This window comes from Netta rufina (assembly GCF_964035555.1).
Source record: "Netta rufina genome assembly, chromosome: 3".
NCBI lineage: Eukaryota > Metazoa > Chordata > Aves > Anseriformes > Anatidae > Netta > Netta rufina.
The window spans coordinates 20,085,676-20,108,312 of record NC_140125.1 but is presented as its reverse complement, the minus strand read 5'-3'; the positions used below and the strand labels follow the sequence as shown (position 1 = coordinate 20,108,312).

The following is a 22,637-nucleotide window of genomic DNA, read 5'->3' as shown; positions in this document are numbered from 1 at the left end:
CCTGGCAATCCCCCAAAGTCGCTGCGCATCCATTGAGCCAATGCAGCTGTAGTGCTGTGCTACCGACCGTGCAGCCAGATCGCAGCAGGAACAGGAGGGAGGACCAGGAGGGGGGGAAAGGGGAGGGCAGCAGGTATGTTCATTGAATTGTTTGTGAATCTTTCCGTTTGGTTTCTAACACGCCGAATCCTCACGTTGCATGCCACAACTTGCTCCTGAACAGCTCCACAGGTACCAAAATATCACAGAGCATCTTAACTATCTTCGGCCAACAAGAACAAAGTCATTAGAGTAAAATAAGCAGGAGTCTCGGCTCATTCCTATTACTCCCTGTTGCACTAAGAGAAACCAACATTAAAAAGAAACAAAACCCGCATGCAGCCCATCGCGACCTGCTGCAGAAACACCCAAAGGCACTGTTTCTCTCGTCTTTACCTCAGGAAAATCTTTTCAATATTGGAATTGGAGCTGCTCAGTTGGAAGGGTCCTTCAAGGACATCAAGTCCAAGTGCCCAGCCACCTCAAGGCTGCCCAAAAGTTGAAGCATGTTACTGAGAGCGTTGTCCCACTGCCTCTTAAACACTGACAGGCGTGGGGCATCAACCACCTCTCTAGGAAGCCTGTCCCAGTGTCTGACCACCCTGAGGATGAAGAAATGTTTCCTCATGCCCAGTCTGACCCGCCCCAGCCCAGCTCCGTGCCGTTCCCGTGGATCCTGCCATCATTTCCCAGGAGCAGCGCCCAGCACCTCCCTGCCAGACGCAGCCCCAGTCGCTACAACCTCCGGAGCTCCACCGTCGAGCCAGTTCATCGCCCAGCCAAGTCTGAACACATTTCTCTCTCGGTCGGTTGGACTGGCAGCTCTGTGGCTTCCTGGGCCTTCTCTCATGCCCAGTTTGCAGACAGGTGTAGCGCTGGCGGCTGCTGCCAGTCAGCCTAGGAGGGCACCTCTCCTAGTTAGCTTGCTCAGTACCTGGGACAGGACACTGCTGGCAACATGCCCTAGGAATTCCCCAGATTTGCGTGCCACAGCAGCACGATATTCCCAATTTGTGTCTGGGAAGTTGAAGTCTCCTGTAAGGACAGGGTAACCGACCCCAAGATTTCCCCTAATTGCCCAGGGAACAGCTCATCCATGCTATCATCCTGAGTGGGCAGCCGACAGCAGACACCCACAACATCTGCTTTGCTATCCATCCCCATAATCCTCATCCAGAGGCTCCCCACTGCATCATCCCTAACTGCAAGGGCTGAACAGTCTAATCTCTCCCTTTTAGATTAAAATATCACAGGGAAAAAAAAAAAGAAAAAGAAAAAAAAAAAAACTTTTATGGCTCTTCACACAAACTACATTTCATTTGACTAAAAAGAATGTTTGCAACGTGTGCCATGTTTGTGTTTGGTGGGCTTGTAAGTGTTCGGGAAAAAAAAAGGGTAAAAACAAATTGATTTTTAATTTCACCAAGTGAAAAACTGAGTTGAGGGAAGGGATACACATGAACACACTGATCTTGCAGGCAGAACGCCTGCGGCTGCAGTAACTACAGGATCTCAGGTCATTTAAGTGAAGCCTTTCTGATGCTCTCAGCAGATCCCACCAAGCCTGCGACCTGAACTGCCACTTCTCCTGCCGCTATCTCTGCGTATCCACTACCATCCCCTCCCTTTTTGGCTCAAGTAGGGAAATGGAGGAGAAAACCAGGCAAGAAGCTTCCCCAAAGGCACAGAAGGCGCCTTTGGCAGAAGGAGCACCCCGCCAGCTCTCCCAACACCCCGCTATTTGCTTCAGCTTTCCTCCTTCTCCCACCAGGCCTCTCCCATTCCCCCAGACCCTATTCTACCCAAATTGGGCTGAAGAGCAGAGATCATGCACCCGCAGGACAGGGCTGTCCCAATGTCCCTGTGCCCAGCGTGGGTGCGCTGGGTGCATGTTGGCTGCTCGCTGATTTCTCCTCAGGAGCTGACAGCGAGGCAGAGCCATTCGGCTGCCACCTCTCCGAGGAGATCTTGGGGAGAAAAAAAATAAATAAAATAAAAGAAGGAAAGAAGGAAAGAGTCGCTTCTTTTTAAGCAATGCACCGGAAAGGGAATTGACTCCAAGGCGTGTCTGGGGGCACCACAAGCCATGTGGGGCTGCTGAAGCCCCCCTGCTGCCTCCCCCCACACCTCGCCCAGCCCGCAGCCCTGCCAAGCGCTGCAACCCTCACGCAACCGCAGATTGAATAATTAAAAATTAAAAAAACAAAAAAAAAAAAAAAAAGAAGAAGGAACGGCCAAGGCAAAGGCAGCACGGGAAGGAGGGAAGCAGGACCCGGAGGAGGAGGAGGAGGAGGACGAGGGGAAGGGTGGCGGTGGTGGCGGTGGCGGCCGGGGCTGACTCACCCGCGCCGTGACCTTGTAGACGGTGTGGCCGCGGGGGTGCCGCCGCGGCTCGGTCACGGTGTAGAAGCGGGCCAGGTCCCCGCCGCGCTGCCGGGGGCTCAGCATGCTGCCCGCAGGGCCGGGCCGGGCCGGGCCGGGCTCAGCCGGGCCCCGACAAGGACGGAAGCGGCGGCCGGGAACGCCCCGACACGCCCCGGCCCGGCCGGGCCCGCCCCGCCGCGGGGAGCTCCGCCCGGCACCGGCACCGCCGTGGGGGGGACGGGGGCTGCGTGCCAGAAGCTCTTTTCTCCTCAGAAAGAGCGGGCAGGCACTGGGATGGGCTGCCCAGGGAGTGGTGGGGGCACCGTCCCTGGGGGTGTGCAAGGAAAGGCTGGGCGTGGTGCTTGGGGACGTGGGTTAGTGGGGGGTGGCGGTGGTAGGGGATGGTTGGAGCAGGTAACTTGGAGGGCTTTGCCAACCCTAATGGTTCCGTGATTCTGAATCACATTGCTGGATGTTTCCTGTATTCTCCAGATTTCCTAAGCAGGACTTGGACTTTGGGCTCTTGTGCACGTATAGGTTTCCCATATAACTCTTCAGGGAAGGAGGCATCTTGCCGCAGTCCAAAGGAGCAGCTCGTGCTGCGAGACGTTCTCCTTCCACAGGCTGAACCTTCGGTTACTCAGCTGCTGTGGCGTCTGTACCAACGCAGATCTATACAAATATAGATCGCAATTCAGATAATTTGAACTGCTAAGATTATTTTTTATCACAGTATTTTAATTCATTTAATAGTCTGCTATTAAAAACTCAGCTGCTCATTAACAGGTTATTACTATCTCTGATCTCATGCAGGCCTTTGACATAAAGAGAAGTATTTAATTGCATTTCTTTGTGAAATAGAAATGATAGCTGCTTACGAATAGTAAGCAGGTGTTTCCTTTGAGGATGACTGAGCTCCATTATGAACCTTTACAATATTCCCAATTATTGCTATGTAAATGAAAGTTCTTCCTCAATAATCATAATAATCCTCAGTTCCAGATCAGATTCACCGCTACAGATCTGGAAGTGCCATTCTGGAAGCTCACCTTTGAGTGAGCAGTTTCAGCATTTCACTGTTTGGAAAAAAAAAAAAAAAAAAAAAAAAAAAAACAGCTCATTTGACAGTGGTTTCCCATGTGAAACCCTGAAAAGCCTAGCAAATTCGGGTCAGTCTCCAAATAGCAGTGTTCTAGTATCCACATACAGCTTCATCTTTGAAAAGCGCAACCCCAGAGGAAGGTCATTTTTCTGTGGGAGAATACAATGACTCTTCCGAACAACTCATAGGGCAGAAACAATACAAATGTGAGTTTTACAACATCCTGTCTCTTGTTTTTCTTTGGATTACTTTGGCATTCCCAGCTATCAAGTTACCTGAAAGATTCTTTATTGTTTTTATCTCTGAGAATTGCGTGGTTTTTATCTCTGAGAATTGCTTTGCATTTTCTTAAGGAATGGGGAAGAGAGGAAACATTAATTCTTACAGTGACACATAATCCTTTCAGTGAAATTGAAGTTTCATTGAAAGAGACATTCCAAAAAGAGATCCTCTGTTTGGAGCAATTTTAATGTACAAGTGATGGAAACACTGAGTTTTCTTTAAATCTGAAATGAAGGGGTTAGAATGATGTCAGAGAACATTTTATTACTCTCATCTTCTCTAATTTTAGCTGTAGGAAACTTGTGGCTTCTCAGATCACTTTTGTGGTGGCACCACATCCAAAAACCAAAAAGCTGGTTGAAAATAGGAAAGGGAACGTGGAAACAATTTCCAACATGAGATACTATGCATGTATTTGGTACAAGCAGTTCATACAACCTTCCAGTGCAATACTTAATAGTACATGATTAGACAACCAATTCCAGTATAAACTTGCTTATGAAGCAGCACTTGCTTATAATACCTCATAAGATGTGGTAGCTTTGAAGTTTTAATTCTACAAGCAGAAATCAGTGGAATCGAAGTCATTGATTAATCCCTAAGGAACGATATAATAGATCTCATTTAAATTGTAATAGCTAACTCAAAATTCAAAAGTTAGCAGTTTGATGGGAGGAGAAATGGAAACAAACCAGTAGAAGCTGAGGTGACAGGTGTGTATGTTGCAGCTGTTTAACTCCATGTCTGAAACAAGCTTTATGTATTTTGTACAGTTTCCATCTCCTTTATTTACCAGAGAATACACATATATTAGAACTGGAAAACCTCAGAAGGACAGTAAATATGATCAGATCTATGGAATAGCCTCTTTGTTTGGAACAGTGCAGAAGTTACTGGCACAGAAGAAGAAATATCATGATGGGATATGGTAGTAGTCCATGAAATCATGTTTGGCTTGGAGAAGATGGATGGGAATGGACTGATCAGTGTCTCTTTAAAGACAAGAGCCATACGTGAGTGAAGTTGGTAGGAATGAGGTTAAAAAATAATAATTTAAAAAATCATTTGTCACATAATGAGCATTAGAATTGCAGGACTTGTCAAAGGGTGTTGTCGATGCAAAAAGTTCCCAAGTTCGAGTACTTTGGGGAGAGAGTCACTGAGAGTTACATAAATGACAAACACATCAGTCTTAGGAAATCTACAAAGCTCAAAACAACTAGATGCAGGAGTATTCAGCTGAAATTTGCCCAGTCCCTGCACATCTTCAGGCATCTGCTGCTATCCACCTTTAGAAAGCAGGAAACTGAGCTCTGTGGAGCACTGAGCTGAGCCACCAAGGCTGTTCTCATGTTCAGCATAATCAATCAAAACATCCCTCGGTGAGTCAGTAGCCTCCATTCACTAGGGCGTTTCAGAAGCTCAAATGACTCATGAAAAACTTGGCTTCTAATTACAAATCAGAGAACTTGGAGATACCTATTTTGAAGAATAACTTTTAACATTGGATGGCTGACCTAGATATACAAAATAATTAGAGAAGAATACACAATCTGTAATTAAGCATTACTGGCTTATTAAGGCTTAACCTAGGGCAAAGCAAAAAATACCTTCAAAATTCAGAAAAGAAACAATTTGTATCATATGAATAGGTTAATCTTTTAGTTATCTTCTATTTTGTGTTTTCACAATTAATTTTATGCTTAACAACATATCTTTATCTTTTTCAAGTCTCGTCTTAGAAAAAAAATAAAATAAAATAAAGTTTCACCCATTCCCCTTTTCTAGCCTCACTACTGAGATTATTATTATTATGCAAAAGCTTTCAAAGCAACAGAGTAACCTGGGTGCCTTATACAGCATTGGGTGTCAAAATAGAGAAAATAACTACATTCTACAGGAAGATTCCCACTGCTCCTAAAAATAAGAGCAGCTTTTGCTGCTGAATCTATGGGTTTCTGTCTTCTGTTTTATAAATACACCCAAGAAGTAAGAATACTTCAAAAATATGGAAAAGAATAAATGAAAGAAATAATGTATGGATGGAAAATAACAGTTGAGAGTTCTTTACTGCTGACAAATTAGAGAACCAGTAGCTTCACTCCCTTACTACCTTGTGAAGAAACTAACAGAAAATCTTTACCTTTTGCCATTAAGTAAGCTGTGTTCAAGAATGAAAACCCAAAGTGAATTGGACACATCGCCTAACGTAACACTCTTAACATAATCACATGATTCCAGTTTAAGTGTTCCCTACCAGTCCTGGGAAAATCTTAAAGTGATTGCTTGCTTAAAGTCACTTGTATGAAAAAAATAAATAAAGGAATGCAGAGAAACACTATTTTGCTGAATTATACAGTTCCTGCACAGCATCTGCCTTATGCAGCGCTATCATATTTCATATGATTTGTGCTGTATTTTCTTGCAGTAAGCAGAGCCAGCATGTGCTTTGTCCTCAGAAGACCTCCAGGATGCATTTAACCCTGTGCAAGGCTGGCAGAAGCAGACCTGGTGGTTTCTGCGGCTGGTAGCTGCGTGTGCATCTGCAGAGCTGCCAGGGCAGGCAGGCTTCTGCTTCTTTCACCAGACTGGGACTCCCTACCAGCACAGAGCTTATGTGTGGAGCATTTTAACCCAGGAATGCTAAAATACAGTCTTGGGTGAGTGGCTTTTATTTTTCTGCAAACAGCGAGTGGCAGCTTGGAACAACCGGCAGCTCTGCCTCAAGATGCTTCAGGCCCTAGGGAATACATGGTAAAGACAGCATCCCACAGAGAAGACAGCGTATGGAAAATGCAGCATAAAGTCAGCGTTACATCTGCTTTCAATAATAATAATAATAATAATAATAATAAAAGGCCGAAAGTGAGAAGCGAGGCAGCCTACGACCCATCCCTCGGGGCACAACATGGCGCCCTCCCCCCCCCCCAGCCCGGGCCCAAGATGGCGGCCTGGCTTCATCGCCCCGGAGCCAAGATGGCCGCCGTCTGACTACAAGTCCCAGGGGCGAGCGGGCTGTGGGGCGCGGCCTGGCCGCCGCCCGCCGTGCTGTGCCGGGTAAGGGCAGGCAGGGAGCACGGCGGCGCCGGGCGGAGCTGGCGCCGTCCTGGGCTGACCCCTTCGGGGGGCACCGGGGCTGCGCGGAGCCGCCAGCGGGGCCCCGGCCCGCTGGGAGGTAAAAGGGCGGCGGGCGGGGGTCGCGGGATCGCGGGGCGCTGCGGGGCTTCGCCGGGCCCGGGAGCCGCCTGGGCGCTGTGGTGCGCGGGGAGCCGGCCTCGCTCCTTCACTCCTTCCCTCCCGGGAGCTGCTCTGGGGCTGGCGATGAAGCTGCCCGATGGTGGGCAGCCCTAAATAAAGCCTGGCAGGTGGCGGCCCTTTGCTGTTAGCAGCCGGCGGCATGCAGGGCAGCGGACGGAGGGAGGAAGCGGAGGCGTCCCTGCTGGTCGCTACGAAAGCCTTCGTCTGAGGCTGTGCTTTGACAAAGCCTTCTGGTGGATTAAGTCTTTTTGGAATCCTTCTTTGTGAAGCGAGAGTTCCAGGAGTTCTCCTCACAGGAGAGGCAGCGCTTGCTTTGGGACCGCATCGTAATGCTGCGGTGCGTTGGGGCGGTATTGCACTTGTGCGACAAAGGAGCTGCTTCTAGTACATCGCAGTAAAAACTACTATTTCAGAACAAGCTGGTTTTGCCGAGTTGTATTTAAGTTTATTTGCTGGGCTGAATGACAGATAACTTTTGACTTTACTTTAGACATGTCAAACTCCGATGTCTTCTGCTCATAACCTTAAAATACGTCTTGTCGCTCGAACAATGAGGAAGCTGGGACAGCCTGGTGGCACTTGACTTCCTACGGTTTTGTTGAGAATGAGACTTTTCTTCCGGAGTGGGTGGGATTTCTATCTTTGTAGCATTAATCATTAAGCTGCAACTTTCTCACCTTCAAAGCAAACATTAATAATTCGCATAGTAAAAACTTCTGTCTAAGCTGGTGCCTGAAAGGGGGAGAGCATCAGTACCCTCTGTTTCCCGGTCTTGTTGGCTTTGTGGCTGGAGCCAAGTTTGTGATTCTTTCTTTCAGGAAGTCAGAAACTTGCTTGAAGCGGTTTTCTGCTTCTTTTCAGATAGCTTAATAATACAACACGCGGAAATGAGCTTTTGTAAAGATCATTCAGCTGAGCACTTGAAAGATGTGATGTTGAATTCAACAAGGCAGGGAACAAATTGTGGATAGCTATTAAGATGGGGAGTTTGAAAATTTTAAATGACTTTTTTATGCTGAAGGGAGGAAAGGAGACAAGATCAGTTCGTAAACTTCCCCTTCAGAAATTTCAACTTCTACCTGAACGATTTGCACGTGTACCAATTACATGTGTAATGCTAAATAAAAGGTTGTAACATATAATTGGTATCTAAAAATAAGGTTCTTATCCCATGGAGGTGAGTTAGAACTCAAAGGAAAATGAGTTAACTTGTAGGAAAATATTACTTCTCATATGTCATGATTGGGGTGACTTGTATTTACAGTCCTCTACGTGCAGATCTAGTTGCATTTAGGTAATAAATCTTATGCTTTGTTTGATAGACACTCCATGCTGCCCCGTCACATGCAGAGGCTGGGCAGAGACTGGATTGCCCACTTGAACAGTTCTCAGGTATTCACTTCGAACGGCCCAGTTTCCACCTGCATGAGATGGGCTGGACATTATCCTCGGGCCTCGTTTCCTCTTCCTGTTCCAGTTGACTTCTCAGCAAACTGGAGGTTCCCTCCGTTTTTTGGACCTTGGAGGCAATTTCAGAACTTCAATTGGCAACTTGATAACTTTGCACAAAGTTCTTGTTTCCATCTACCGAACCCCAGTATGAAATCTGAGGGAGAAGAGCCACTGACGAAGAAGAGAAGGCTTAGTGGTCAGCATGATACTCCAGCTCCTGAGGAAGAAACAAACTTCGCTAATCAGAAGGAAGCATCGTGTCTTTCTGTAGCACAGAACAAAAAAAGTGATAGCAGCAAGAAAGGTAAAAAAAAAAAGAAAAAAAAAAAAAAAAGCTCTTTGCTTGTTTTGTTTGTTTATTTATAACAAACTTGTTAGAAGCAATGTTTCCTGCAACTTGTGAGTTACTATTTTTCTTGGCACCTCTCCCAAGAAAACATCTGTCTTAATGTTACAGTTCTGTAATGCTGTCAGTAAATTGCTTTATTCTGTGATGTCATACAGCCTGTCAGAAAGAAAGGTGTGCTGTACTTGGTGGCAGAGCAAATGCAACACACAAATACACCTACTCAACTCAGTAATCTACTTTCATGGAACTTGGAAGTGTCTGTGTTAACTTATTACACGTGACACCAAACGTTTCACTGAGTGTTTAGGGTATTAACAGTTCTGTCAACTGTGAAACAGAGGGGCACAGTCAAGATTGTAAATTAAATAAATTACTTCTATAGCAAAGTAAAAGTTGTATTGTGCCTGAAAAGGACAACAGATGCCATCAGGATCCCAAAGGGCTTTTTGGACACAAATATCCACAAACATGAAGAATTCCTTCCTGAAGAATTAGAAAAGTCATCCATTATCAGGAGCTGAAGGAAGGGAGGCTGCTCCATGTCATTACTGCTGAGTTCTGCCTTAATCCCCTCCTTAGCAAGCATGGACTTTTTATCTGAGAGAGTGGTGGGCATTGTGGCCCATCCTAGTTATCTTTCATTCACACATTGTAAGGTGACAATAATTAAAAACACTCACTGAGGAGCAATGTGGTTTCTCTCCCACTATAATAACAGTATTTAAAGCCTTGGTGTACTTTGCAAATAGTGGATAAAGTCCTGAATAATGTAAGCACAGGGCTGAAGTTTGCTACCCAAGTAGGGCAGATACTAACAGCTCTTGCTGTTTGTTGATAACACAGGTAACTGGGTCTTGGTACACTCTTGGATGAGCTGGAACATAGCTGAAAGGCATCTTTGATTGCAGTCTTCTTAAGTGGAGAAATACATAGCTGAAAAACAATTAGACACTTAATGGTGGACAGATATTCTTCTAAACTTTTGTGTACAAATAATAAATACTAAACTAGGTATGGCAGAAAGGCGAAGTAAGCCTTTTCAGAAGTTTTTGGTAATTCTGAGGCTTATAATTTCTTTAACCTCGCTGAGGAAAATCAACTTTGGTACCTGTTTTGGTACAAGATAGCTCAAGAGGCGTGTATGCTGTGCTAAGGGTGTGCCCCAGGCTGCCATACCCCATGGCCACTGGGGAGGCAATAGCATAAGCCTGCATCAGAGACTGGCTTTGGTTTACTGGTTTGACAGCCTCCAACAAGCAAGATGGTGTGGCAGGACAGCAGTGATCTCCTTGGAACGTGCCAGTTCCCTTATTTCACAGTCATTTGAAATTGAGAGCCTGTAATAGCTTTCTGGTGTGTTTCTTACTGATGCTTATATAAAGTTTATCTTAAATGGAGGGCCAGAATCAGTGCTAATCAAAAGAGCTTTGAGAATTGCTTAAGCAATTTCACAAATAGTTGTCAGTAGAATGATTTCCAATAGAAGTAAGTCATATGGTGTTATTACATAACTTGTTTTCTGCTGCGTGTGTTCTTAACAGGAACCATCAAAAGGCACTGGGAATATTTCTGTCAGCACAGTAAAACAATGAAGATCTTTGAAAATAAAGAAATTGACCAAAGCAATAGAGAAAGTGAAGCAAAATTTGATTTTACAGTCATGTCCTACAACATCCTCTCACAGAATTTGTTAGAAGATAACTCCCACCTGTACAAACACTGCAGGCAATGCTTGTTAATCTGGACATACAGATTTCCCAACATTCTGCAAGAAATCAAACAGCTGGATGCGGATGTGAGTACAAAATGAGCGTGTGAATGTTAGTATGAACTGATGAAATGGGGCAGCAAATGTCTGCTGTATTTTCTTGTAGTAAGTGGGCTGTCTAGTGAATCTTACTGAGCTTTTAGTTATCTCATGCTTAACAGCAGTTCTGCTTTATGCTTACACAATCAGTGTATTCTGTGTGATCCAAACTTGCAGCAAAGGCGAACTCTACAGTATGAGTTACTCAGAGTTGCTTTTGTTTTTTTAGAGCCATTTGTTAGACCAGGTAATAGAGAACTTGCTGTTGGGTGGGAATCCTTGGTTTGGCAGGCAGGCAGCCTCAAATGTATTGACTTTTCTGATTGTATGAGGTCCTGAGTGACAAAACTGCTGTTTTCTTGAGATTAACATTCAAGGTTGTGAGAAAGATGCAGCTGGTAGTACTACCTATTTCCAATGAGACTCTGATCCAGAAGTATTCTTTCTGGCTGGTATTCTGCACCATTTGACTTGTGAACACGCTTACTGCTCTTTGCTACTGAGCCATACCTCTGAACACCTGCTTACAGCAGGGCTTGAAAAAATACCTCATCTTGTAGGGCTTTACATGTCCTTGGTTGGTTGGCTGTAGGTGTTTTTGTTTGTTTTAAGGACATTTGGTGCTTATTTTTAGTCAGGAAGTCAAACTTTGCTTCAGTCATTGTTAAGGCCAGTGGAAGTTTGGTGATAGAGTTCAACCTGTTCACATCAGAAAACAGTGCTGAACAAATCCAAGTAAACGCGTTAGAGCAGCCACCGAAAAGCTGCTTTGTTGTGCCACTTGGAAAATGCAGTCCTGTGAGTGTGTAGGCAGGAAGCTGAAGATGAAAGTCCTCTTCAGGAGGGGCTCTGGTGGGCATCTGCCTGGTGCTAGCAGCGGTGACAGACTTCTCCAGGAGGAAGGCTTGGAGCAAAAGCCAGCCCCTCTGGCAAAGAGTGGAGTGCTAAAGCCTGTGGAGCCACACAACGCGAGACTGGGATGGAGTTGATGCCTTGTATTGCCTGCAGAGAAGGTGGAGATGCCCTCTGTGCAGAGTAAATCCTTGCCAAAAGACATCAACATGTAATTGCGTCATTGTTTTGAACTGTAACCAAGAGCGCTTCTTGTTAAAGCTGGGTAGAAACATCAGACTGATGCTTCAGGTTGTGCTCTTGTCTTTGAGACCTTGAATGAGTTGATGTCAGCTGGATAAGCAGTCTTGCTGCTGTTCAGTAAGCACTGCTAACTCATTACCCTTCAGGAGCTCAGTCCTTTGTCAGAGTCCCAAGGTGGCTGTAAATCTGTGTGTAACTGCAGTGTGTGGGGAGAAGGCTCCAGATGCTCAGAACTTTCTTAATGGACTATTTTGGGGCTGATCTTCAGTTCAGATTGTCATAAAAAGGAAACTTCTCATCCACTTTGTAGTTAAAGGAAAGTGTGTCCTTGGCTTCTTTATTCCATTGCTGTTATTTAGCTTTATTCAGTTTATTTCTAAACTGCTGAGAATGTATTAACAGGTCGCTGCTTTGATTAAATTGAATTTTACATCTGAAAATGTGTCTGAGAAAGGCGGGGAGGAATTGGAGTCCTTTTCACAATTTTAAGGAGGTTTTTCTATAGGAGAGTGAATCCTTTTGTAGGATTATAGAGGCAAAAATCTGAAATACTTTTTGTGTTGTTTAAGCCTGTAAAGACTGCCAACAGAGAGATAAATTAATATTTTGACCAACATCTTTTAACTGTAAACTTTTGCCTTAGGTACTTTGTTTACAAGAAGTCCAAGAAGACCACTACAGAAAAGAGATCAAGTCAAGTTTGGAATCCCTGGGTATGATGAAATTCTTATTACTTTTTTTTATGACCACTTTTTCTTTTTTCCTTCTGATACTGCCCTTGTCACTCTGTCATATAAATCGGTGGCAAGGGACAAGCTGACAGGGATGTCATTCTATGGTGGTTTAAACTCACTGAAATTTTATTTGCGCCCAGTCCCAGGGCCCCACTCCCTTCCCGGCGCTGGTACTTGTTTGATGCCATGAGGAGCCTGCACTGATTTATTTTTTCTTTATTTCTTAGTAGTCTAGCTCCCAGAACCAAGTGCAGGTAAAGATGGCAGCACTGACCTAAATCAGCTTGGAATGTGGAATAGCAGTGCAAGGCCAGGCTCCTGTGGGCAAGGGAGCTTTTGGTCAACTCTGCTTTATGGGGCTGTACTTCATGAATTTATATGGCATGGGCTGGGTAGAGAAGTATTTTAAAAAAAGTATTGTGGCAAGATATTTAGTTCTTTCTTTCACAGATAAGGGGTCATTAAAATCTGAGTTTCAGCTCTGCATAGAATAAAGAACTTGGTAAATTACTATTTTCAGGTGGACTTGCATGAACTCCAGTTCTGTCATTTGATAGGTGTCTCAGTTTTCCTGTTGCAAGCTTGCCTCTTGCTGCTAACTGGATAATTGCATAATTGTGTAAATATGTTGAAGCATTTGATAGTCTATGAATCATTTTAGACAGTGATTTATGACTTACGGTGATTATTGCTTTTGATTGGAAGACTTCACTGCTAGTGTTTTTAAACCATTATTGTAACATTCAGAAAAAAAAACTTCAGTACGCAAATCCACTTTTATGGGACTTGGGGTTTAGATTTTGTTTCAGTGTTTTTGTTTGCTTCTTGTTTTGTTTTTCTACATGAGGAGAGAATGTGCTTCGTATTTTTGAACTATTTCGATGCTTATACATTACAGTAAATTTGGTCTAATGCCTTTTGCAGTTGTTTTGTTTTTTTTTTAACTGAAGTTAGGACGAAGTCTTGTGTACACTTTCCTTCCTGAATCATATTTTGAAGCCTGAATCATATTTTTAAACTTTTGAAGAAAAGTTTAAAACTTTCTTAAGAAGTTGATTCTTGGCATACAGAGAAGGAATAAAATGAATGCTAAGGATACCTCTTCATATATGAATTGTTAATGACATTAAATAATTTCTCATTTAAAGAATATGGGATAAATACCTTTATATAAACTTGTTTACATTTTTAGCTGAACTTTATTTTGAGCAGTTAATGTTGAACTGTTTTCCCATCTTAGGGAAACCGCTTCCCTTGGTAAAGCAACTTTCTTCTGAAAACAAGAAACAATGGGGATGGTCCCTATCAATTTAAAGCATAAATGGGAACTACGTTTTATGTACTTTGTTTTTATTGTGACCCAGATTTCTCGGTATTCCTTTCCTGTCAAAAGCCATTAAAGCTGGAGTTTCTATAGGGAAATTGTGATGAATATTGTTTATGAACTCTGTTCCCAGCTTTGTATTTAGTGATGCCAAATAATTCCCATTAAAATCAGCTTTCCTCCAAGGCAATGTCTGAGACTTTTACCTCATAAGTCCATGACGGATATTGAAGAAACACAGTGGACATCCCTTATCTTTGGTAGAAATAGACTGGATCTTCACTGCTGTGGGAGAAAAGTAGCATGAAGTCTTTCTAATTTTTATATATATTTTTTTTATCTGTACTTTTTTAACTTATCTGTACTTATACAATGGCATTTTATGTTTTTAATTGAAAAATTTCTTGCAGGGTATCACTGTGAGTATAAAATGAGGACTGGGAGAAAGCCTGATGGCTGTGCTATTTGCTTCAAAACTTCCAAATTTAGCCTGATCTCGTCAAACCCCGTGGAATTTTTTCGCCGTGATATTCCACTCTTGGACAGGGACAATGTGGGACTGGTGTTGCTTTTGCAGCCTAAATTTCAGTGTAAAACTAATGCTGCCATCTGTATAGCCAACACACATCTGTTGTATAACCCACGGAGAGGGGACATCAAGCTGACCCAGCTTGCAATGCTCCTGGCAGAGATTGCTAGCGTGGCCCCTCAGAAGGACGGTACCTTCTGTCCGATTATCATCTGCGGTGACTTCAATTCTGTTCCTGGTTCCCCACTGTACAGGTTTATAAAGGAAGGAAAGTTAAATTATGAAGGACTTGCTATCGGGAAGGTAAGCTGTGCTTTTTGTTTCTCATTTAAAAAAAAAATAAAAAGGTTAATGCTGATTAAAAAGAAATTTGTAAGTGACATTAGAATATGATAGATGGATTTGTGATTGATACTGCAATGTTAGTAATCTTGGTTTCCCTTGCAAAGGCTGTAAAGCAAAAGTTACTGTGAAGTTAAGCCTGGGTCTGTTAGCTGTGCCTTACAGAATACTGTCTGTTTCATTTCAGCATGCTGGAAGAATTTGCCAAGCAAATTAATTGTTCTCAAAAGGCAGTTAGCCACAAGATGATGGTATCGCTGTTTCTAAGTGTCCTGGTCTTTAAATAGGATAAAATAAGTACTTAATCAAATATGTACCGTGTTCTCTCTGGAAAGATGACTTCTGTTTTAGATGAAGTGTGAATTAAAGTGGTTAGAATAACTATAAAACTCAAACTATGATTAGATGCTGAACATAAACTGTGTGAGGTTATATGGTTTTCTTTTTAAATTCTTGTACATAGCTGTTGGATATGCCAAAAGCTATTTAATAGAAAGCAACTTGAGTACATACAATGAGAAAACAGGAAAACGGGAGCTTTTTTTTGTTGCTAGTGGGCTGTTGTTTCTAGCCCCTCTTTGATTTTACTTGCTCTGAGAAGAACAAGCATCATGAAGATGAAGTGTCTGCTAGGGAGATGTTTATTCTCGGTCCTGTTATGTTGCTAGAAGCGCTCTTGGTAGTTTCTCAGCTTTGTGTCACGAGAACTGTCTTGGAAATCTAGGTATCTGCAAAAAGTTTGGTAAGAGTTAACAAAAGAAGTGTACATAAAGAGAGTTTAGTGTTTTTATAGAGACTTGACAAACCATTACAGAAGATTTATTCTAAAGAGCTGAATTTCGTGTAAAAATTTAAAGTTTACAGAATTTTTCCATGTTTTTTTTTAATCAGATTTCTGTATGAAAAAAAGCTTGTTGTCTTTCTTAGGTTTCTGGACAAGAACAGTTTCCAAGGGGACAAAGAATCTTATCTATTCCAATTTGGCCAAAAAAATTAGGTATTTCACAGAGCTGTGTATATGAGATAAAACAGCAACAAAAAGAAGAAAATGCAGGTCAGTTTGGGGGTTGATGAATTTTGTGGTCCTTTGAAAATATCCTGCAGGCAGCACTGAAAAACAGAAGGTCTTTTCTAGTAGAGGGGAAAAATGAGCCTTGAGCTTGCAAAAAAAAATCATCGGTGAGCTTGTTAGAGGGTAAAGTTATTTGGTCATGTCAGTATTTGCAGGTTTGAATCTTTTAGAAGACACAAATACTATTAAGGAGCTGATCCATAATAATTAAACAAATGGGAAAAGCAAGTGGTTCCTGAGTGTTAGCACATCTCTCATCCACCTTTTTTTTTTTTTTCTGTGACAAACAAAATAATTTGAAATGAACTCTTTGAAGGGAATTATAATAATGGAACAGAATAATTTAATCCAGATTTGTGAATTTTATCTTGCTTGCTGCAAGAAATAAGTGTACTTAGAGATATAACAGGTGGCTCTTCTTATTCTGTAGCTTTTCAATACAGGTCTCACCTATATCCTATTTTTTAAATGTAAATTGAATGTATTTTTGTTTTGCAGGAGAAAAAATGGAAGAAGCAAAATTGAACGATACTAAGGAGATTGTAAGAACATCTGAAAAGTATGTTTTTGTGGGGAGGAAGAAATTGAAACCATGGACTGGTTCTTAGTTTTTGGGGTGGGGGATACTGTTTGGGTTTTGGTTTGAGGCCAAACTTGCATCTGATTCCAGACATGGATACAAGATGCTCACCCAACTCAGTCTGCCCGTCTGGCAAAATAATCACTGTGTGTCCTGACAGGAACTTGCAAGAATTATTTCAGAATGCAGAGAAGAGGTATCAGTGCTGGTTAAGAGGGTATTTTCTATCTCTTTCTTAAAAGAATGCATCTCGTATTTTTGTCACTTCTTGGCATAAGCAGGACATCTCAGCTTGCTCTGTAATCACATCGTAGAAAACCAGTAAACGGCAGTCCGGTTGCAGAAATCATGTGGTCATGGATGGTTTTGTTTGTTTGTTTTTAGAGGAGTGTTGTCTTGCTGCTTGTGTTGGTACATTTCTCTCTCTACTGTTCTTGAGATGCTGGTTTACAGGTGCTAGTTAAATCCTGTAATACAGTGTCACATTTTAATAAAATAGGGAACTGAAAAGGTCAGAAGTTCTTCCTGTGGGAGAACTGAAGTTTTTGGAGTCCCCAAAACTTGTAGTGTGTCTTTTTTTGTTTGTTTTGGGGGAGAGGGTATGGAAGAGGGATCTTTAATGTAATTATTGATTTGGTAGTATGATTCCTATTCAGATAAAATAATTGCCAGTAAAACTGAAGGAAGAAGCCATCACTAGACTGTTTTGAAGAAATATATGGCTGCTATTTGAAAAGAGGAATATATTTACATTTACCGAACTGGTGGAAGTATTTTAAATAAGGCACAGAAGGAGGAAGCTACCATAACTGTGTATGTGTGATATCAGGCTCCAAGTTAGCCATTTCTTCTAATCAGAAATGAGATCTTGGTATCACACATGGCTGGTAGCCACCTTAAAACCCCTGGTAATAGAAAAGGTAAGTAATGGCATTTCTGAGAAAAGTAGAAGGTAATCTGGGAAACCCTCTGCTACAGTGTAAATCCCTAGCATGCCACGTGTTGAAGACTGACTGCAGGTTTTTTGCTTCATCTTAAAACGAACATGGAATAACAAGGCTGATCAAAGTTATTCCCTAGCTTTGATCTGAAGAGTGATTAAATGGACTTGGGTCGTCTTGGCTTAGAAAAAAAGACAGCTGGGAAGGGATAAACAGGAAAACCCTTAATAGCTAGCAGAACATGAATAAAAATGGAAGGGGTAAGTAGGAAGTATACCAATCATGACAAATTTCCAGGCAGTAGCTATAAAACAGGTAAAGGTTCTTTGTCTCCCCGCACAGATAAAATTACCTGCTAAGCGTTGTAGAAGTTTCTAAGAAATAGTAAGGAAAGCTCACAGAAGAAAACTCTGTTGTATGTGGTTTGCCTAGTGTGGATGCAACACTGTTGGCCAGGTTGTGAGCTGCAGGATTGTTGATAATTTGGATGTTCTCCAGTGACCTGTGTTCCTGTAGGCATCACAGTTGTTACTCCCAGCCTGTGTTTGCTGCTGGCTGGTTCAGGCAGTTAGGGCAGGCTGCGATGACTCTGTAAAGCTGTGCTTCTGCTGACTGTGGATGAAAAAGTTCATCAAAATGCAGGAAGCAGAAACCCATGGAAGCTGCAATGGATAACCTGTAGTAGCAGAATCAATGGAAAAGAGGAGCTTATTCCCCAGCAATTTCCAGAGCAGAAATTACTACCCCTCTGTATTGTACTCACTGTCACCCAGGCAGGTGATATGCTGATTTTATTTTTTTAAAAAAAAGCTTGGTTTTAACCAGAATGTATTGCAGATCGGGTTTAAAATGCAGCCCATGCAGGGCAAGGCAGGTACAGCTGAGGGAAGGGTGATTTGCTAGAAGATGCAGTTGTGTCTTTTTTCAGGATTGAAAAACCGGGTGAGATGAGGTAGGATGAGCTGGAGTAGTGTGACAGGTGATGGGAAGACACAAAATAAGAGCCTAAGTAGAAGAAAAATCAGGCATAGCCTAATGTAAAAATAGCTGATAGCTTTGTTTAGAAAAAAAAAATAAATCTTTATTTCTCTGTTTGCCCAGTTAGATGAGTTCAGTTAGTCCCTTTTCATATAAGCTATTCTCATAGACACTTCTACCCATGTTTCAGGGAGATATAGCACAATGAGGGCATATGAGATCTTAAAAAGTGTGGATGGAGTTGATCCAGTTTTGATAGGCTTTTAGGTGTCTGCCATTTACTTGAAAAAGCTGTTTTCATTTTACCTTCAGAGGTTTGGGTCCCTAAAGCAGAAGGTGGTGGGATTGATTGCTTAAGCACAAAGGCTGTATAACCTACATATCCTGATGATGATTTTGTTTGAACTAGAAACTTTTTGGTGTTTCTTCATTGCTTGTTCTTTCTAGGAAATGCAGGAAAATTAAATGTTTTTCTTCGACTCTGTTTAGGTTGTCTTCAAAATTGCAGCACCATTTTAAGTTGTCTTCAGTGTATTCTCACTACTTCCCTGAAACTGGGATGCCAGAAGTAACAACCTGTCACTCCCGAAGTGCAGTCACAGTGGATTATATCTTCTATTCTGCAGCAAATGATGATGATGCTACCCAGCCAGGTAAAGAAATCAGCTTTTAATTACTTTTTTAGAAATGCTAAAAGGGAACTTTCAGATCCTATTGTAAGGGAAACACAGTGACAATTTGATCTGTATCAAACATCTCAGGGGTTTGTGGTGTTGTTTTGAAGCAAAAAACTTCTACCTTTTACAAATTACCTGAGAAATGTGTCTGGCCTTGTAAACTTACCACAGCTGGATGTAGAGTCCCACACAGGGCAAACTCTTTCAACTTGCTAAACATTCCTGTAGTTGCTATCTCAGCCTGGAGACCACGAGCAGAGGAAACAGAAAAGCAGCAACGTAAGTAGCACCTAGGAAATACTGGTGTCAGTAACACATGCAGGATCTCAGTGGCAAAATAGCAATTTATGATGTACATTAAAGTTTATTAATGAACGATTTCTTAGAAAATCACTTTTAAGGTAGGTTTGATGTAATGTCTGTCAAGCAAATGACCTCATGTGCCTTTCCTCTGAGAGCAGACACTGGCACATGCCCAGCTGTCCCTCTCCCGTTGCAGTTGCAGCTAAAACTCACCAGATGGTGCAAGAAAGACACGGTGCCTCTGCGGGTGTATTTCTTCATGGGTAGTAGCAGTATCATCCTTAATTGCTTTTGTGTTCTTACCATGGATATTCCTGAGCAGATTTTCCATGTGAGGCTTTCCATGCTATAAAAAAGAAAAGACTTTCCACGTTACAGTTAGCTGTGTGTTTTATGTCATTGTCAAAGAACCTTGCACAGTGCAGCACTATCAAATAAATTAATGGCTTTGCAGAACTCAGAGCAAAGAAAGCCGGGTTCTGCTCCTGCTCCCAGTGTAGGTTGCAACTGATGTTTATAAACTAACATTCATTTCAGCATTGGAAATGAAAATGCCACCTTCATCTCTCACACCCTGAGTCTAGGCTGTTAAAATTCACTGAGTCGATACACAACAGTCTCATTTGTCTTGACATGCACAGCAAATACTGTGTTATTGTAAAGTAACAAATACAAAAGCTTTAAAACGCAGAAATAAAAGTTCTGAAAAGCTGGATGACAAATGTCTAAGCTCAGTCTGGACTGTGTGACATGAGTGCTGTGTGGTTTCAGTTGGTTTCAGTGCAGCACCTTGCAAAACGGAATCCTAATTCACATGCCCATGCATTTTGTTGCAGCACCAGTGCCCCAGCACAGCTGTAGCACTTCTTTCTTCCTGCATGGCTTTTCAAATAGATCTTTCACCCCATGTCAGAGCATAGAATATGAGTAAACTTGAGTTCTCAGAGTAATGTAAACTAGTGTAGTTCTCATTCATTAGTTTTCAGTTCAGATTTTTCAGTTTTCTGATGCCTGTCATTGGACGTCCATTGTGGAAAGTTGTCCAAAGTCAGAAGTGACTTAGATGTGGTCCGAGGCTGGCTGATCGCTTTTTTTCCCCCCATTAAAGGTGTTGGGGGTTTTTCGGCAGAGTTCTGATGCTGTGGTTTGTGTTATGCTTAGATAAGGATTTTGGACTTGCTGTGAAAGCAGGGTTCAGCACCTACCTGGCTCCTTCGGGATTCGATTTTGCTGGTTGCAGAGTGCCCTGAGCCAAAATTAATTGCTGCACGCGGACCAAGCTGTCTGTAGTAACAAACTGCTGCTTTATGGACATTCGGGTGCTGTGCCAAATGATAAACTTGGCTCGAGAGCTGGGAAGACGTGCTCTGGAGCTGCTGAGGCATCTTCGCAGTGAAAAGGCTTTTCTTCAAAGCAGTAGTAAACAGCTGCTGGGCTGTTAAAGGCCTGGAAAGCTGGCAGTTGGCTAAGGAGTGAGGATGTTGAACTATCTGAGGAGTTCAACAGTTGCTGGATAATCCTTTAAATACCCCTACTGCTAAGACAGTACCTAAAAAGGTTCAGTCAGGAGGATCTAAATTTGCTGTTCATTTTCACACAGACTTTTTTTTTTTTGTCAAAGTTGGAGCTGCTGTTTGTGCTGTACCTGAAAAGCACTATTTATTATCTCTGTGCTCTGAAAGCAGTAGCTAGGGCTGCTGAATAGTCCTCTTCCTCAAAGAGACAGCTTAAGAAGCTTGAGTTTGTTGACGCATCACTGCAGGATCTTATTCTGAATAGAATTCCTTTACTTGACTCAAAAGCTTATTAATTCTTGCTGCTGATAGCTTTCAGTTTCTTTGATAACAGATTTTAAGCATATTGTAATAGTAATGTGTAATAATGACAAGGCTGTCAGTCATCTTCCCCTCTTCCATGAACAACGTGGTGCTTTTGGTATCTGGAGGGTGTTTCGGTTTGTTGTTTTTTTTGCCATTATAGAAAGTAGCAGGAAACACCAGAGAAAGATCCATTTCTTATGAAGAGCAGTTAGGAAGGGAGATACCAGAAGGCTTTTTTCCTCAGTAATGAAACCATCTGCTGCCTGCTGGAGAATTGTATGCTTGCGGATACAGAAATAAAATGTTAATGTGAAACGGTAACTCTCGAAAGATCCTTCATTTTGCAAATGTCAGCACTGTTTAACCATGCTGTTAGGCTGGAGTTTAAGACTGGATTGTATGAGGCTTTTTCAGGGAAATTCCAATGGACAAATCAATCCCTTTCCCTTTCTACCTCCAGTTATCCTTCTGAAAAATGGAGGGGCAGTATCTTTCGGAGTACTTTAGCTCTACTGGTCATAAGTCCTATTGTGAGGGTCCAGTAACAAACTGAGAGAATTTCCAAAACACCTTACTGGTGATTTTGCATGGAACAGTAATCACTTTCGATTGTTTTTTGTTGTGTTTTCTTCTTTCTGAATATGTATGAATGTGATTTTTAATAGTTAGTCCACACTGATGAATGTTTCTATTTTATTTTTTTTTTTAATATTAGGAGCAGTGGATTCTTTTCGTGGAGGTCTGAAGCTTCTTGGTAGGCTGGCACTTCTAACAGAGAAAGATCTCTGGACTGTTAACGGTCTGCCCAATGAAAACAACTCTTCTGACCACCTGCCATTGCTAGCAGAGTTCAGGCTTATTGAGCGGTAATAACCAAAGGAATTTTTGTGTAGCTAAAGTCACCTTCACCTTCTCTCTTCATGTGATTTTTATTTTTAAGGGTTAATTCAAGCACTGCTGGTCCGGTTTAAACAGGTTTGCATGCGTGCTGATTTGTTAGTGTTGTGTAAAGTAGACTTTTTAGAGACTTTTTTTAAACGTTTAAATGACTTCATGAAGTCTTTGAGGCAAAAAAAAAAAAAGTTTACATTAGCTTCCTTTGATAATGGAAAACATCTGTGCCAGTCTTAAAATGGCATTATTTTTCACAGAGATAGTGTAAATGGTTTTTATTGTAAATATGAGTAAAATTGATTATTCTCTGACAATTGTGTCATTCTTTGAGCAAAGGGAAATGAGTCTGTGTGCGTGCCCCAGGTTGTAGTAAGTTAAAAGTAATGCTTTATTACAGAGTTGCTCTGCAGATGCTTTCATCTGAATAATTCTGCAAAGGAATTTCCTTTGTTACTTGTAGCCAGGGCAGAGGTTGCAGGGTTGGACCTGGATAGTTTTGCCAAAGGCAAATACTTACACTCTTAAATTACTTCTTAAACTTCTAAAAAGTCACTGTGACACTTTAAATGGCCAAATTCAAGGCAGTAAACATGACAGCCTTCTGAAAACATACCCCACTCCCTGGCAACCCATTCAGGAAGTAAGATTTTTTTCTATTTCATTAGGGTATGTTGTTAGGGAAACGGACAAGGCAG

The 22,637-nt window shown here is 42.1% G+C and overlaps 2 protein-coding genes across 4 annotated transcripts in view; one reads left to right on the top strand and one right to left on the bottom strand.

Moving 5' to 3' along the window:
* RPS6KC1 (ribosomal protein S6 kinase C1) overlaps positions 1-2,541 on the bottom strand; it is an 87,262-nt gene extending 84,721 nt beyond the window's left edge. For both annotated transcript variants that reach the window (XM_084284294.1, XM_084284295.1), the window contains exon 1: positions 2,383-2,541. In XM_084284294.1, coding sequence (XP_084140420.1) covers positions 2,383-2,487 — 105 coding nt within the window. In that variant the 5' untranslated portion in view covers positions 2,488-2,541. The remainder of the gene's footprint in view (positions 1-2,382) is intronic.
* Positions 2,542-6,795: 4,254 nt separating this feature from the next.
* On the top strand, positions 6,796-22,243 carry ANGEL2 (angel homolog 2). Of its 2 annotated transcripts, none has more exons than XM_084283620.1 (9): positions 6,796-6,844; positions 8,368-8,801; positions 10,388-10,641; positions 12,392-12,461; positions 14,217-14,638; positions 15,605-15,731; positions 16,248-16,308; positions 18,738-18,901; positions 21,764-22,243. In XM_084283620.1, exons 2-9 carry the CDS (start codon positions 8,375-8,377, stop codon positions 21,916-21,918), a joined length of 1,680 nt encoding a protein of 559 aa, XP_084139746.1. In that variant the 5' UTR covers positions 6,796-6,844; positions 8,368-8,374; the 3' UTR covers positions 21,919-22,243. The 2 variants fall into 2 exon arrangements, with proteins under 2 accessions (XP_084139746.1, XP_084139745.1); XM_084283619.1 differs by having other exon boundaries at positions 6,826-6,962.
* Positions 22,244-22,637: the final 394 nt, after the last annotated feature.